Source organism: Corythoichthys intestinalis, chromosome 16 (genome assembly GCF_030265065.1).
Source record: "Corythoichthys intestinalis isolate RoL2023-P3 chromosome 16, ASM3026506v1, whole genome shotgun sequence".
NCBI lineage: Eukaryota > Metazoa > Chordata > Actinopteri > Syngnathiformes > Syngnathidae > Corythoichthys > Corythoichthys intestinalis.
In genome coordinates, this window is record NC_080410.1 from 17104916 (window position 1) to 17119235 (window position 14320).

Here is a 14320-nt window from a genome sequence, read left to right on the forward strand (position 1 = left end):
TGTGGGATGTGTTGTAAGTCCGATTGAGTGTAAAGTGCTTAGTTGCCGCCACGTTTTGTGGCCAAATTGACGGCGTGTGTGTTTAGAGGAGTACTTCCAGGTTGTTAATGTGCACGGCTGCACGCGCATCCGCGCCCGCCACCACCTTTGTGTTTATTGCACTGTACAATCCACTTGTGTGTTGTTGATTATTGTGCCGTCAGTTTGCATTGTTTTACATTGGCACTGGTATGCTGTTAACCATAACCCGAAATTCAGAAGTTTTGACATGAGGCTTGATCTTAGAGTTAGCGGGGTTTAGTTGGTCTGTGGAGTTGATTTCAACAAATTCCAAGCAGTTTGTCAGATATTTGTTAGTTTCAGGGCTCCGGAGTGGCTAAGCTAGCGCAAAATTCTGATATTCCCCTTTAAATTCAATCATCGGAAAGTCAGTTACATGTGATATTTTTCCGTTGTCATTCTTATGTTGAGGTGGCAGAGGGAGAAAAATGGGTAAAAAGTAACTGATAGATTACTTTTAAAGTAACTTAGTTACTTTGATAATAAAGTAATCAGTAAAGTAACTAGATTACTTTTTTGAGGCGTAATCAGTAATCGGTAATTAAATTACTTTTTCAAGTAATCTGTGACAACACTGATAATAATTCTAAGCTGTTCTGTGTTTGTTTCAATGAATGATTGTAACATTAAAAGACTGCAAGTAGTCTACTGGCAGGCTTGTTGGATATTTGTATAGTTTGATTTATTTGGAAACAAACATAAAACAAGTGGGGGAAGGGAATCATGATAGTTTGACTGTACATGAGTGAAGTAGTATTAGTGGTACTAGTTTGCTTATTCAGACAGGTAGACCTGAAGGCTATTTTAGCCACCTTGCAGGTACTCAATCCTCAATTTGTGGCTAAAACCGATAAATTGAAACGGGGAAGGAGTTGAAGTTAACTAGCAAAGTACAATACCCGGTTATTTTCTACAACAACCTCGTCTGCATCCTAACTATTGTCCAATCACTGACTTCTGTTTATTTCGTAGTCCATAATCCACCAATGATGTAGGCGCGGGTCGACAGGGGCGGGACTTCCGGTTGCTAGTATAAACCTAATGAGGCCTCCCATGTGGTTTCGCTTCACTGCTGGAGTGGCATCTACTACTAAACATTTAGGTAATGAATTAAAGTTGATAATATTAGCCGGCTCGTCTCCACTTGCGTCATGTGGAACTGTTCTTTAGTTGAACGTGGAACAAACAATGAGCATTTACATTTCCTTCGTGTTTGTATCGGGATGCTGCTGGAACCTGGTTAGCGTATTGTAGCCTAGCATTAGTGAGGTGCGCTCACCTAGTGAGTGGAAGTATCATAAGTACATGCTTGGTTTTGTTCAAATTCACCCCCAGTCGCTTAGTTGTTAAACTCGAACACCACGGTGAGATTTCTGCAAGTGTAGGATTTCGCTTGTTAAAAAGCCAACCCAGCAATTGTGATGCAACAATGCCGACTGGAGTGCTCGTCTACCCGGCATATTTGAAGTTCGAGCCCTTAGCCTTAGCTATGTTCCACAGAATGAGGTTCTTTTATCGCACTGTACCTTAGTTGTATCGCCTTAAATTTAAGTACTCTAGATTGGCCAGTTCACATGTTAACATGGGTGAATTTCTTACACTGTTGTCTTCTGACTGATGGATATTGCCAAGGTTTTTTTGATATTGCTAAGTGGAGTTTATTATATTATTTCACTGTTCTAGGTGGACAAGATGGCAGATAATGATGTTGACAATGAGCTGCTCGACTACGAAGACGACGACGAACCTCAAGGAGCACCTGAGAGCGCAACCCCCGCCGGAAAGAAGGAAGTGAAGGGCTCATACGTTTCAATCCACAGTTCTGGCTTCAGGGATTTCCTGCTCAAACCAGAGTTACTCCGTGCCATTATCGACTGTGGCTTTGAACATCCATCTGAAGGTGATGCCCTGTTTGAACCTCTGATAGGCTGGTATCACTCGGACGTTTCTGTTCATAGAAAGTGTTAATCCAAAATAATTTTCTGATAGTCCAGCATGAATGCATCCCACAAGCCATCTTGAGTATGGACATCCTTTGCCAAGCGAAATCTGGAATGGGCAAGACTGCTGTGTTCGTGTTGGCCACTCTTCAACAAATTGAACCAGTCGATGGACAGGTTAGTATCCCATATATCTACATTGTTTATTTTGTATCTACTTATTAAAATGACTTATTAATTATTGTATTTTAAAAATCTAAAGTGGCATCTCTAATCCAAAGGTATTTTTAACTGTCTTTGTATCAAAGGGACAGACGACCTTTTATCATGGGCAGCCCAAAGAAAAGAATCCTGTTTAAAAAAAACTAGAGGGGAAAAACATTTTAATACAGTTTTTTTTTTTTTAATGATATATCATTTATTATATTGGACACAAGTGTAAATAAAAGTCAGTATTTCTAGGAAGTGATTCATGGAGGTGGACATTTTATGAGTGCCGGTGTTCTGCCAAAATCTGCTACATCAGCGAAGCGTGCTACATTAGTCAAATTTGACAACCAAAGTACTACCGTGCGCTCTAAACTTTTTTTGGTTAGATGCATACAGGCAGAACGTACTAAAAAAAAGCCTTACGAAAATACTTAAATGTAGTTATATCAAATAAGGACGGTTTAAATACGCTACGTGACTAATGTGTTCAACTGCTTCAAAGCTAACACAAAAAAACACAATGGTTAAAAGTATGAGAGGGTAATACATGTAAAAAGTATTTTTGAGGCAATGAAAACATTCTAAAAAAACAAAAATAGTGAGTACTCGCCGCTTCTAACCGATGTGCGCATACGTGCGGATGCTTGCGCAGAGCATTGTGTAGGACGTTTCGCCGCGTAGTAAGAAATGGCCGAACGCCGGTACTACTTTGGCCTCAAATGCGAGTATCCGAGATATCCCTCCCTTCAACGTGACATCATTAGTACCGTTATCACTCGCGCTTGTTTTTAAATCTAATCAGTATGTATGTAAGTTGGTATAACTAACTTCACAAAATGGGTGCACATATATGTGATATCAGTGTTTGTGTTCAAGCATAATTTTTTTTCTATCATTGGAGGTCTATTAAATTTGCTGTTTGCAAACTTAAATACTTTGAGTTCATTATGTGTTATCGATACCTTTTATGTGAAAATTTCGACCTGTCTAGCGAGGAAAAAAAACATGATTTGAGCACAGTCAGTTGGGGGGGGTATTCTTTATAGTTGCCATTTTTTTCCTCTTATTGGAGGGATAGTTTTTGGTTTTTTGTTGTTGTTTTTTTTAAATATGAACAATAACAATGACTGCAACTAAAAGCACAGACAACACCTTTTATGAATAATCTCAATGGGATGAAAGTTCAGTTGATCAAAGTATTTAGGTATACAAATGGCAAATTTCTTAAACTTCTGACGTGGAGAAAAGTCTAAATACAAGAAACTACTAATGAGGAAGGGCTGGCAATTTGGGATGCTTATGTTTGATTAGCTAAAATAGTACTTGCTTTAATTAAATGTCTGCCTCAGGGTTTGTCGACGACTTCCTGGAAATACTGGCTTTTAAAAAAATAAATAAAAATTCTCAATTCTTACACATCAGAATGTTTTCCCCAATTTATATAACATTATTTCCATTGATATGCACATGATAGAGGTTGTCTGTCCCTCTAACTCATTGACTGCCAATGATGGCGATAGATGGCCAATCCACTTGAACTGGGAGGGTTTGTAGTGAATGAACGAATCTTCATTTGTTACCAGCCATTCCAGTTCATATGGATTGGATGTCTACTAGTGACAATCATTTAACACCAGAAGGATGAAAAGCGCCACATGATTGAGCGTCTGTTATCGTCAATAGCAGTGAAAGAGTTAATGTCTTAATATTTATACCAACCACATCCTTGTGTTTGTTCTCCATAGGTAGCAGTGTTAGTCATGGCTCACACGCGAGAACTGGCTTTCCAGGTTAGCAAAGAATATGAGCGCTTCTCAAAATATATGCCCAACATCAAAACAGTGGTATTCTTCGGCGGGTTGCCTATCAAAAACGACGAGGATGTTCTGAAGAAGAACTGCCCTCATATAGTCGTTGGAACACCGGGCCGCATCCTCGCTCTCATCAGGAACAAAACGCTTAGTCTGAAAAACGTCAAACATTTTGTTCTGGATGAATGCGACAAAATGTTGGAGCAACTCGGTAGGTTCTAGTGAGAGATTTTCAGGTATTATTGTTTTTAAAAGTAGTTTATTAGTTTCTTTTGTCTTTTTTGCAGACATGAGATGTGACGTACAGGACATATTCAGAATGACACCCCACGAGAAGCAGGTCATGATGTTCAGTGCCACTTTAAGCAAGGATATCAGACCAGTCTGTCGCAAATTCATGCAGGATGTAAGTGAAACCGAAAAACGTGTTGCTTTGCACTTTGACCACTCTTAAACTTGTTTGTCCCTTGTTTAGCCCATGGAGGTATTTGTGGATGATGAGACCAAACTAACCCTCCACGGCCTACAACAGTACTACTGCAAGCTGAAGGATAGTGAGAAGAACCGCAAGCTCTTTGACCTGCTTGATGTGCTAGAATTTAACCAGGTGAGATGAATTACAGTGGTATGAAAAGTAGGGTTGGGAATCTCTGGCATGAAGCCGATTCGATATGTACATAGATACACAGGTTATGATTCGATTAAAAAAAGATACATTTTTAAGGGCGAGCAATTCGATACGATTCAATACAGTTGAAGAACGATACGGTTCGATGCAGAATGAAAACGATACGATAGTAAGCATTTGTTGTGTGTTCGTACAGTATTAAAGATTAAATTAAACAACAACATTTCATACCAATGTTATATTTTATTTTTTTTATTAAAAAAATAAAGCTTACTATATGACCGTCATTTTGTTGGATGGGATTGATAATAAAATAAAACTCCAGTGACAGACAACAATAAAGTGCAGTAATTACTGTATTTCCTGGTGTTTTGAACACAATAGGTAAGTAATTTAAGTGCGAACTTTAAACATAAACATCGTACAAGTAAAAAACATTAATTATATGCAGCAGTTCTAGAAAAGAATTAAACCTGCTAGTGTTATCATAAATAATAAAATACACTTTACCACTGGTATGAGTGGGGTATTAAAAACATGGCATTTTAGACAGACAGCTCTATAATCATTACTTTAACCTTATACACAGCAAAGTCATTCACTTATGCCTGTGCTTCCACATTTTTTTATTCCTCATCACTGTCTATCTTTTTTGAAGGGCAGATTTTTCTTGAGGAAGATCAACTTATCCACATGTTCATGTTTAGGTAGACTGCGTTTCGTAGAAACAATATGCCACCCTTTCCACCATTGTAGTGGGTTATTTTTCAGGGTTAAAAACTCACGATCTCTGTACCGCTTCAGATTGAACAGATCTGGCTGCCTTCGTCACTTCAAAAGTCCGACTTTTGTTTTCCGGGGTGCGTTGAAAATCAATCGCTGCACGTCGCTAGTGTGGTGCGCAAACTGTCCATTGTTTTAGCATGTTGCTTCGTTGCCACTACTAGTTTTGTTTTGGGCTGTGAAGAAAACACTACGGAGCGTGCGTTACAGTGGTTTTGTTAGCTCTCGCGTTGTTATGACACGACCGTGACGATTGGGTAATGACTGCCACTACTAACGGTTCTGCCGAAATGAATGGGAAGTTGAGGCAACCACGACGGCGGTCACAATCTTAAGTACGCTGTGTGGTGAATGACACAAGCACAGCATGTAAAAGCTAAATTATTATCATATTAAGCATTGCATTGAACTAGGCATTAGAAGCCGATTCTTGTGCTCGCGATAGCCGAGTTCTAGCTCTGCTATCGGTTCATTGAATATTTAATGGCAAATTACTGTCGAATGGTAACTTTACTATTGATACAGCTGTATCTCTCACCTGTAAAACCGGATATCCGGTCGTATCGGTTTATCGTTCTCAAGCTTAATGAAAAGGTTTGGACACCTCTGACGATTTCCATCATTGTCACTTATTGTAACCTTTCAGAATCGAAACTAGGTATATCAGTCTAACAGTGCAATATGCATCCAGAAAAAACTCAAGTGGAAAACTGGTGCACCCTTGTTATTTTGTTGATTTGAATACCTGTAATTTATTAGGACTGGTTAATTGAAAACCGATTTTTTTTTTTTTTTTTCCTGTTTGGGCGCCCAAATTTTTGCCCATGTATAATTCAGTTTTGATGCATATTGCACATCTTCTTTTAGTCCAATAAACTGTTTCACTTCTGAAATAGTTTTGGGATCGCTGTTTCGGTTCGGTTTGCGTTTTGCATATAAAAAAAAAAACTGACTTTCCAAAAGACTGCCTTTATTTTGCTTTTAAGAAAATGAAACACTTAAAATGTAAACATTTTCAACTGTTAAAATGCCTCTTAGCTCTGTGGATTCACAAGAATCATGACTCTAACCAAGAGATATGTCTCTTGAGACCAAGAAGAGGATTATCAAACTTCTTGAAGAAGATAACGCTACATGTATGGTTGCCAAAGATGTGGGCTGTTCACAGTCAGCTGTATCAAAAATCTGGACCAAGTACAAACAGCATGGCAAGGTTGTTAAAGTTAAGCGTACTGGTAGACCGAGGAAGACATCCAAACGTCATGACAAACAACTAAAGCCCATATGTCTTGAAAACAGAAGATGTACAACAAGACAAATGAAGAAGAAATGGGAGGAAGCTGGAGTCAAGGTATGTGACAGAACTGCAAAATCGCCTAAAGGAAATTTTCATACATGAAAGCTAAAAGGAAACCATCATTGACACTTAATCAGAAAAGAACAAGTCTGTAATGGGCTAAGGAGAGGCGATCGTGGACTGTGAATGACTGGATGAATGTTATTTTCAGTGATGAGTCAAGAATCTGCATTGGACAAGATGATGATGCTCGAACTTTTGTTTAGTGCCGTTCCAGTGAGATTTACAAAGATGACTGCCTGAAGAAAACATCAAAATTCCCTCAGTACTTGATTATATGGGGCTGTATGTCAGGCAGAGGCACTGGGGAGATGGCTGTGGTTAAATCTTCAATAAATGCACAAGTTCACATTGAAATTTTAGACAGCTTTCTTATCCCTTCAATTCAAAATATGTTTGGGGATAATGACATCATTTTCCAATATGGCAATGCATCATGCCACAGAGCTAAACTGTTGAAGCATTCCTTGGAGAAACTCATCCAGTCAATGTCATGCCCTGCAAATAGCCCAGATCCCAACCCTACTGAAAACCAGTGGTGGAAATTGGAGAAGAAAAAAAAGGTCCACAGCAAGGCTCCGACTTGCAAGGATGATCTGGCAACTGCAAGCAAAGAGAGCTGGCACCAAGTTGATAAAGAATACTGTCTGTCACTCATTACGTTCATGCCTCAGAGACTGCAAGCTGTCACAAAAGCCAGAGGTGGTGCAACTAAATACTAGATGTGTTTTGATGATTTATCATGATTCCATATTTTTCCTCAGAATGGAGTGATTCTATTTTTATTTCTTTGCACTTGCTCTATAAAAGTAACATTTACTGACTACCAAAATGTTTTCATTGCTTTTAGTGTTTCAGAATGCTAAAGAGTTGCACTTTTGAACTAATTCGTTATTTTTTTCAAGATTTTTATCTGAGTTTGTTCTACATAATACAATGAGTGAGTGTGCTTCCGAGACTGGTGATTCCATACTTTGCTGCGTCACCAGTAGGTAGATGGCGAGATAGTGTAAAGCGCTTTGAGCTCCTTGAAAGGTGGAAAAGCGCTATATAAGTATAACACCATTTACCATTTTTGGTTGGGGGTTGTATGTATGTATGTATATATGTACGGTATTCATATATGTTTGTGTTATTCCCTGTTCTGCATCTAGGTGGTGATCTTCGTCAAGAGAATCCAGCGCTGCATCGCCTTGTCGCAACTTTTAGTGGAGCAGAATTTCCCTGCCATCGCCATCCACAAGGGCATGGCTCAGGAGGAGAGGTGAGACTACCACACGTGTTCCTTTCATGAAGTGTGCTCTGCTGACCTCCCAAGTATGTTAATGCTGCATTTAGTGGCACCAGTTCGCATGACACATAATTGCTTCAAAGAGGCCAGTGCTCCAGTAATGCTGAGAGCAGCTGTACCCATGATACTTTGCTCCCCTCCGCAGACTGTCTCGCTATCAGCAATTCAAAAACTTCCAAAGACGCATATTGGTGGCCACAAACCTCTTTGGTCGAGGGATGGACATCGAGCGAGTCAATATAGTATTCAACTACGACATGCCAGAAGATTCAGACACTTACTTACACAGGGTAAGAATGCAAAATATTTCCTTCACTTATCTCCCCTATTCTATGAAAAGCCAGCATCAAACAAGGCCTGTAGGTCAGATCTGGCTGGCCACAGCATTCGTTAATATCAAACTAATCCTAGAAAAAAATCCTAGATTACCATATGAACCATTTTATATCACGAGGACAATATGCCAAGATATATTTTTAATGATTATTCCTTGTTTATTTTGGGTTTTTTTCCTATTGTAGTAGTATTAGTTGCTGTTTCAGGGTTTCCCCTAGGAGTTTTTGAAGCTGTGGTGGTTTTGGACTGCATCAATGTCTGAGAGCCCCACATGTTGTGCCGTGGCGAATGCTTCATATAATGACTGAGAATTTCATTTAACAAAAAAATTCTTTCCAAGAAGAACCATAACAAAGATCATTTTGAAATATTTCATTAGCCAGGTTAATGAAATGTTTAAAACATGACGATCTTCATTTACAATGCAGTATTCAGGCCAAATAAAAAATAATAGACGAGATTTGCTACGAGGGGGAATCAAGTGTTATCACGTATTGGTAATGTAGCTGTAAACCACTACGCACTTTATGTACATGAACCTTAGCTGGGAGCTACGACAAAGCATTGGCATAAATAATTGTATGGATAATAATTTAATGTAGATGAGGCAAGAGAAAAAAAGTCGAACTATTACTACGAGAATGCCAAAAAGAGCCGAAACATCATGTCAATGTTAAGGCCGTTTTCACCAGTTTAAACCAGAATTACATTCATTAACTACAAATATCTTTATGTGGACTTTTCTCCCGACGCCGCACCAACACAGTCACTCATGCTCGCAACAGGGGAACCGATGTGATTTTCAAAATAAAGCATGTAAAACAACAAATTGTATTTGACGTGCTATTTCAGACTTCTGGCAAATAGTGCGTGAATAATGAGCTATAGATATTCATTTAGATGTATTATTAAATTATACAAATTATAAATTTATCTTAAAAAAACATTTGCAAGGCGTGACGGCATTTATTTTGGTGTGGCGGTGCGCCACACTTTTATATGTAAGGGACACTGTGTATGTTCACCTCATTCATTTAACTCATCGCCTGCCACTGATGACGATAGACATCCAATTCATTTAAATTGGGAGGGATGACTGTAAATGCAATCTTTCAGTGCCATTGACGAAATGGATTGGACGTCTAATGCAGTCAATGAGTTCATTTTTGTTACCCTATGTTTGTGTTGTGTAGTTATTAATGATCTTGGTTTGCTAGTGCCTTCTAACGATCGCTCAATACGACTGTTGTTGGATGTATCAGTTCCTCATGGTTGTGTATAGTTGACGTTCATTTTCTTCTAAATACTAAATGATCATATTGACGATAAGGAGAAAAGGTACCCCCCCTTTATTAATTATTTTTTAAAACAAGGGGTCAAATTCTACTTCAATTGCCCCTTTTATGATTCACAGCTGGCATCCTTGCTTTTATCAGGTTGCCCGCGCTGGTAGGTTCGGCACCAAGGGCCTGGCTATAACCTTTGTGTCGGACGAGACTGATGCCAAGACTCTGAACGACGTACAGGACCGTTTTGAGGTCAATGTGGGCGAGCTGCCCGATGAAATCGACATCTCCTCTTACAGTAAGTCCTGGCATTTTCTAATAGCAGCTGTAATGACGCTGAGCCCGGTGGTCCGACCCACTGGGATGGTTTGTGGATTAGATAGATTGTGGTCACTTTACTGTAAATCACCTGTAATTATCCTGCGTGCAACTGCTCAGTGGAGTCTGATGTCAAGAGCGGCCCGCAGATAATCAGTGTTATTGAGTCGTTTCGGCAACTTGGGAAAACAGTTGGTGATGTTATGCAGCTACATAGCTCTCATTAAATTTAAATGGCTTTTACATGTTTCACCTGTTGAGAAGTTGGTATGTTCAGCTGTTGTGCTTTTTTTTTTTTTTAACAAACATAACTCTCATGTCTGCCAACTTTTTCCACTTTAGTTGAGCAGTCCAGATGAATCTCCTGGCCTGGCAGACATCCTCTTCGATTTAGACCTACTTTGTTTTTATTTGAAAGCTCCGCTGGTTCCAGTTCATCACACTTTATTTTTATTGCCATTTTTGGGTACATGGTATATGAATTGTTTTATTTGTCATGTTTTTTGTTTAGTGAAATTAAACATTTTACAAAAAGCCATTTTGCTTTTCTGTTGTCAACTTAAAAATTCCAGATATGTTTTGATTGTATTGTAGGCAAAACCTGGGCTTTTCATGTTTTCGGGGACCCTTCATGTGAGAATCTTTTGCCCCCTCTCCCCCGGACTTCATTATATCGCCAATAAAACCATATGTATGCCATCAGAATGTAAAAGTGAAAAAAGTTATTGTAACACTATCTTCATATTTTCTAGAGGAAATGTTGCAAGTAATGTAATTAGAAATATTTTTTCATGTTCTTCACAAGAAAGTGATTTGTTCAATAAACAGTTGCTATTTTGAAATGAAAAATTGCATGTATTTTTCCATGTCAGTTGTAATAGCCCACTATGAACAAATTGCATTTTGGAAAATTTCATATGCAAATTAAAACTACACAGTAACTCATTCTGGTTAAGACCTGCAGTATCTAAAAATAGGAACATACTGATAACTACATGGTTCTGAGTTAAGAATATACCTGATTAACCCTTTCTAGGGCAAATTATTTTGGACAGTGTTGTTAATATTACTTCCAAAAAAAAAAAATTTTTACTAACTCAATTACTTTTTGGGAGATTTGTAACTCTGTCACCTCAATGTAAGAGTTATTACTCCGCAGAGTAAATGTTCTACACTTTATTACATGATCAATTATGTAACGTCTTATCAAATGTTTATATTAAACAATTGAATGGTCTTTTAAAAAAAAAAAAAAAAAACATAGGTCACACATTTTACATTTTTAAAAATTTCACCTATATAAGAGTGTAATGGTATACAAACTTTAAAGGTCAAATGCTGTGAGAGAAAAAGCCTCGTTTTTCCTGTTGTACTGAACCCACACCGAACTGTGACCCCGGTACCGGGGTACGTACTGAACCGTGACCTGTCTGTACCGTCACAATCCAAATATGTATACTGTAGATATATTTTACAACATGCAGATGAGGCTCTGATTTATGGAAACATCAAGAAAAGTTTACGGCAAGTGACTGTTTTTTGTAATAAAAAAACAAATATTGTCACATCTACTACGACAATGCATACTTGTTAATGATATTGCATACACAACAGGAAAGCAGTCCATTATTTTAAATTAATTGTACCCACCTCAACGGCAAGAACTGTATGTGTAAAAAAAAAAAAAAAGTTGCCCGAGAGTTTAAGATGATGCTCCCCACGCTAAATGCTAATGCTAGCGAGAAGGCGAATGCTATGCTAACTCTCAGAGCCACCTAGAATCGCGTTTGCGACTGCGTCACAACTCCCTTCCCTCCTCTGCTGCCCCACTCTGCTATCTCCATGTCGCTCTGACATCTCGCGTGTGATTCAACCAAATAATAGTAACACTCGCCTTCACATTCTCGGTAACGGAAACAGCGTTGCAAAGATGGGAGTAGTAATTGATCAAATTACTCCCAATCAAAATGAATTGGACGTCTAGCTAGCGCCGTGAATGGCAGCTAAACTGTTTCAAGGAGGGCCCTGAAGAAAAAAAACGATGCTTGTCTGCTTTGTAGGTGCTTTATTGCTGCAGGAAGACACCTTTTTGAAGTAATCCTATTAGACACCCCAGTATCATGTTCTGAATTATAGCCCAATGGTGAGCAAAATATGGCCTATTGACCAGTTAAGGCCAACGTCCGATTTTTATCTGGTCTTGTAATTGTTGAATTCATTTGGGAATTTTTCCTTGAATTTGTAAATATGTATTAATTCAGTGTTAATTGAGCTTGATCAGTAACTTATTTTAAATGTACTAGTCCTTCTCAAAAATTTGCATATTGTGATAAAGTTAATTATTTTCTGTAAACATGATAAACATAAGACTTTCATATATTTTAGATTCATCACACACAACTGAAGTAGTTCAAGCCTTTTATTGTTTTAATATTGATGATTTTGACAATAAAGTCAAAAACCAAAATCCCTATCTCAAAAAAATTGGCATATTTCATCCGACCAATACAAAAAAAAAAGGTTTTGGTACATAAAAAGTCAACCAACAATTAATTATATCTCTCAACTTCCTCTTCACAATATCCCCCAGATTCTCTGGGGTTCAGGTCAGGAGAGTTGACAGACCAATTGAGCACAGTAAGGCTATGGTCAGTAAGCCATTTACCAGTGGTTTTGGCACTGTTAGCTGGTGCCAGGTCGTGCTGAAAAATGAAATCTTCATCTCCATAAAGCTTTTCAGCAGATGGAAGCATGAAGTGCTCCAAAATCTCCTGATAGCTAGCTGCATTGACCCTGCCCTTGATAAAACACAGTAGACCAACACCAGCAGTTGACATGGCACCCTAGACCATCACTGACTGTGGGTACTTGACACTGGACTTCAGGTATTTTGGCAGTTCCTTCTCCCCAGTCTTCCTCCAAACTCTGGCAACTTGATTTCCGAATGACATGCAAAATTTGCTTTCATCTGAAAAAAGTACTTTGGACCACTTAGCAACAGTCCAGTGTTGCTTCTCTGTAGCTCAGGTCAGGCGCTTCTGCTGCTGTTTCAGGTTCAAAAGTGGCTTGACCTGGGGAATGTGGCACCTGTAGCCCATTTCCAGCACACACCTTTGCACGGTGGCTCTGGATGTTTCTACTCCAGACTCAGTCCACTGTGTCTGCAGGTCCCCCAAGGTCTGGAATCGGCCCTTTTTTCTCCACAATCTTTCTCAGGGTGCAGTCACCTCTTCTGGTTGTGCAGCGTTTCCTGCCACACTTTTTCCTTCCCACAGACTTCCCACAGAGGTACCTTGATACAGCACTCTAGGAACAGCCTATTCGCTGAGAAATTTCTTACTGTGTCTTTAGCCTCTTGCTTGAGGGTGTCAATGATGGCCTTCTGGACAGCAGTCAGGTCGGCAGTGTTGCCCATGATTGTGGTTTTGAGTAATGAACCAGCCTGGGAGTTTTTAAAAGCCTCAGGAATCTTTCGCAGGGGTTTTGAGTTAATTCGTTGATTCAGATGATTAGGTTAGTAGCTTCTTTAGAGTACCTTTTCATGATATGCTAATTTTTGAGATAAGGATTTTTGCTTTTTCTTGATTTTTTGGGGGGGGCCAAAATCGTCAATATTAAAACAATGAAAGGCTTGAACTACTTCAGTTGTGTGTAATGAATCTAAAATATATGAAAGTCTAATGTTTATCAGTACATTACAGAAAATAATTAACTATCACGGTATGCTAATTTTTTGAGAAGGACCAGTATAATTCCATGAACAAAATAATGGTTGCATAAAGTGCAGTATATTTCTTCACAAATCTTATTTTTCAGTCCCAAATACCGCTGGTATTATTGCATTTTATTTTTTAACAAAAATGCACCATTACAAAGTGCTGAAAATTCCTTTTTCTATTTAATGCTGCAGCATACATGGCTGAACAAAAACAGTTTTTCGGGTTTCCTGGAAAGTGGTGGTTTGGGAGAGGCAAGGATTCTACTTGACGCCAGCAATATGTGATGGGTAATTGCATTTATATATATATTTTAAAACCTCTCCCACTTTTAATGCAAATTTCTTTCTTCTTCAATTACTCATTTGCAAATGACCTGTCCATTTCCAAAATCTAATGTGACTTCAAAAGTTTACCCCTATGCATAGACTATAAATGTTAACATTTCATAATGTAAAGCATGACATGTTGACTCATCGTTATGTATATAAAGGCCGATTCTGTTTTCTTTCTACCCAAAATAATTGACTCTAGAGAAGTCTTTAATGAAATAAACATTTGAAATCATGCTGTAATTATTACAG

At 38.5% G+C, this 14320-nt stretch overlaps 1 protein-coding gene across 2 annotated transcripts; it reads left to right on the forward strand.

Annotated features, from left to right (window-relative positions):
* Window positions 1–1019: 1019 nt before the first annotated feature.
* On the forward strand, window positions 1020–10558 carry LOC130904902 (ATP-dependent RNA helicase DDX39A). 2 transcript variants are annotated; one of them, XM_057818002.1, is made up of 10 exons: window positions 1020–1162; window positions 1744–1960; window positions 2050–2177; window positions 3956–4232; window positions 4309–4427; window positions 4497–4628; window positions 7944–8053; window positions 8226–8370; window positions 9853–10000; window positions 10363–10558. In XM_057818002.1, exons 2-10 carry the CDS (start codon window positions 1753–1755, stop codon window positions 10377–10379), a joined length of 1284 nt encoding a protein of 427 aa, XP_057673985.1. In that variant the 5' UTR covers window positions 1020–1162; window positions 1744–1752; the 3' UTR covers window positions 10380–10558. The 2 variants fall into 2 exon arrangements, with proteins under 2 accessions (XP_057673985.1, XP_057673986.1); XM_057818003.1 differs by lacking the exon at window positions 1020–1162 and having other exon boundaries at window positions 1816–1960; window positions 2055–2177.
* Window positions 10559–14320: the final 3762 nt, after the last annotated feature.

Bases quoted from the DNA above. Each gene is read 5' to 3' on its own strand.
- LOC130904902 (XM_057818002.1), top strand. From the start codon at position 1,753: ATGGCAGATAATGATGTTGACAATGAGCTGCTCGACTACGAAGACGAC. The intron at 4,428-4,496 runs GTAAGTGAAACC...TCCCTTGTTTAG, and splicing joins GTCGCAAATTCATGCAGGAT to CCCATGGAGGTATTTGTGGA. The intron at 8,371-9,852 runs GTAAGAATGCAA...TGCTTTTATCAG, and splicing joins CAGACACTTACTTACACAGG to GTTGCCCGCGCTGGTAGGTT.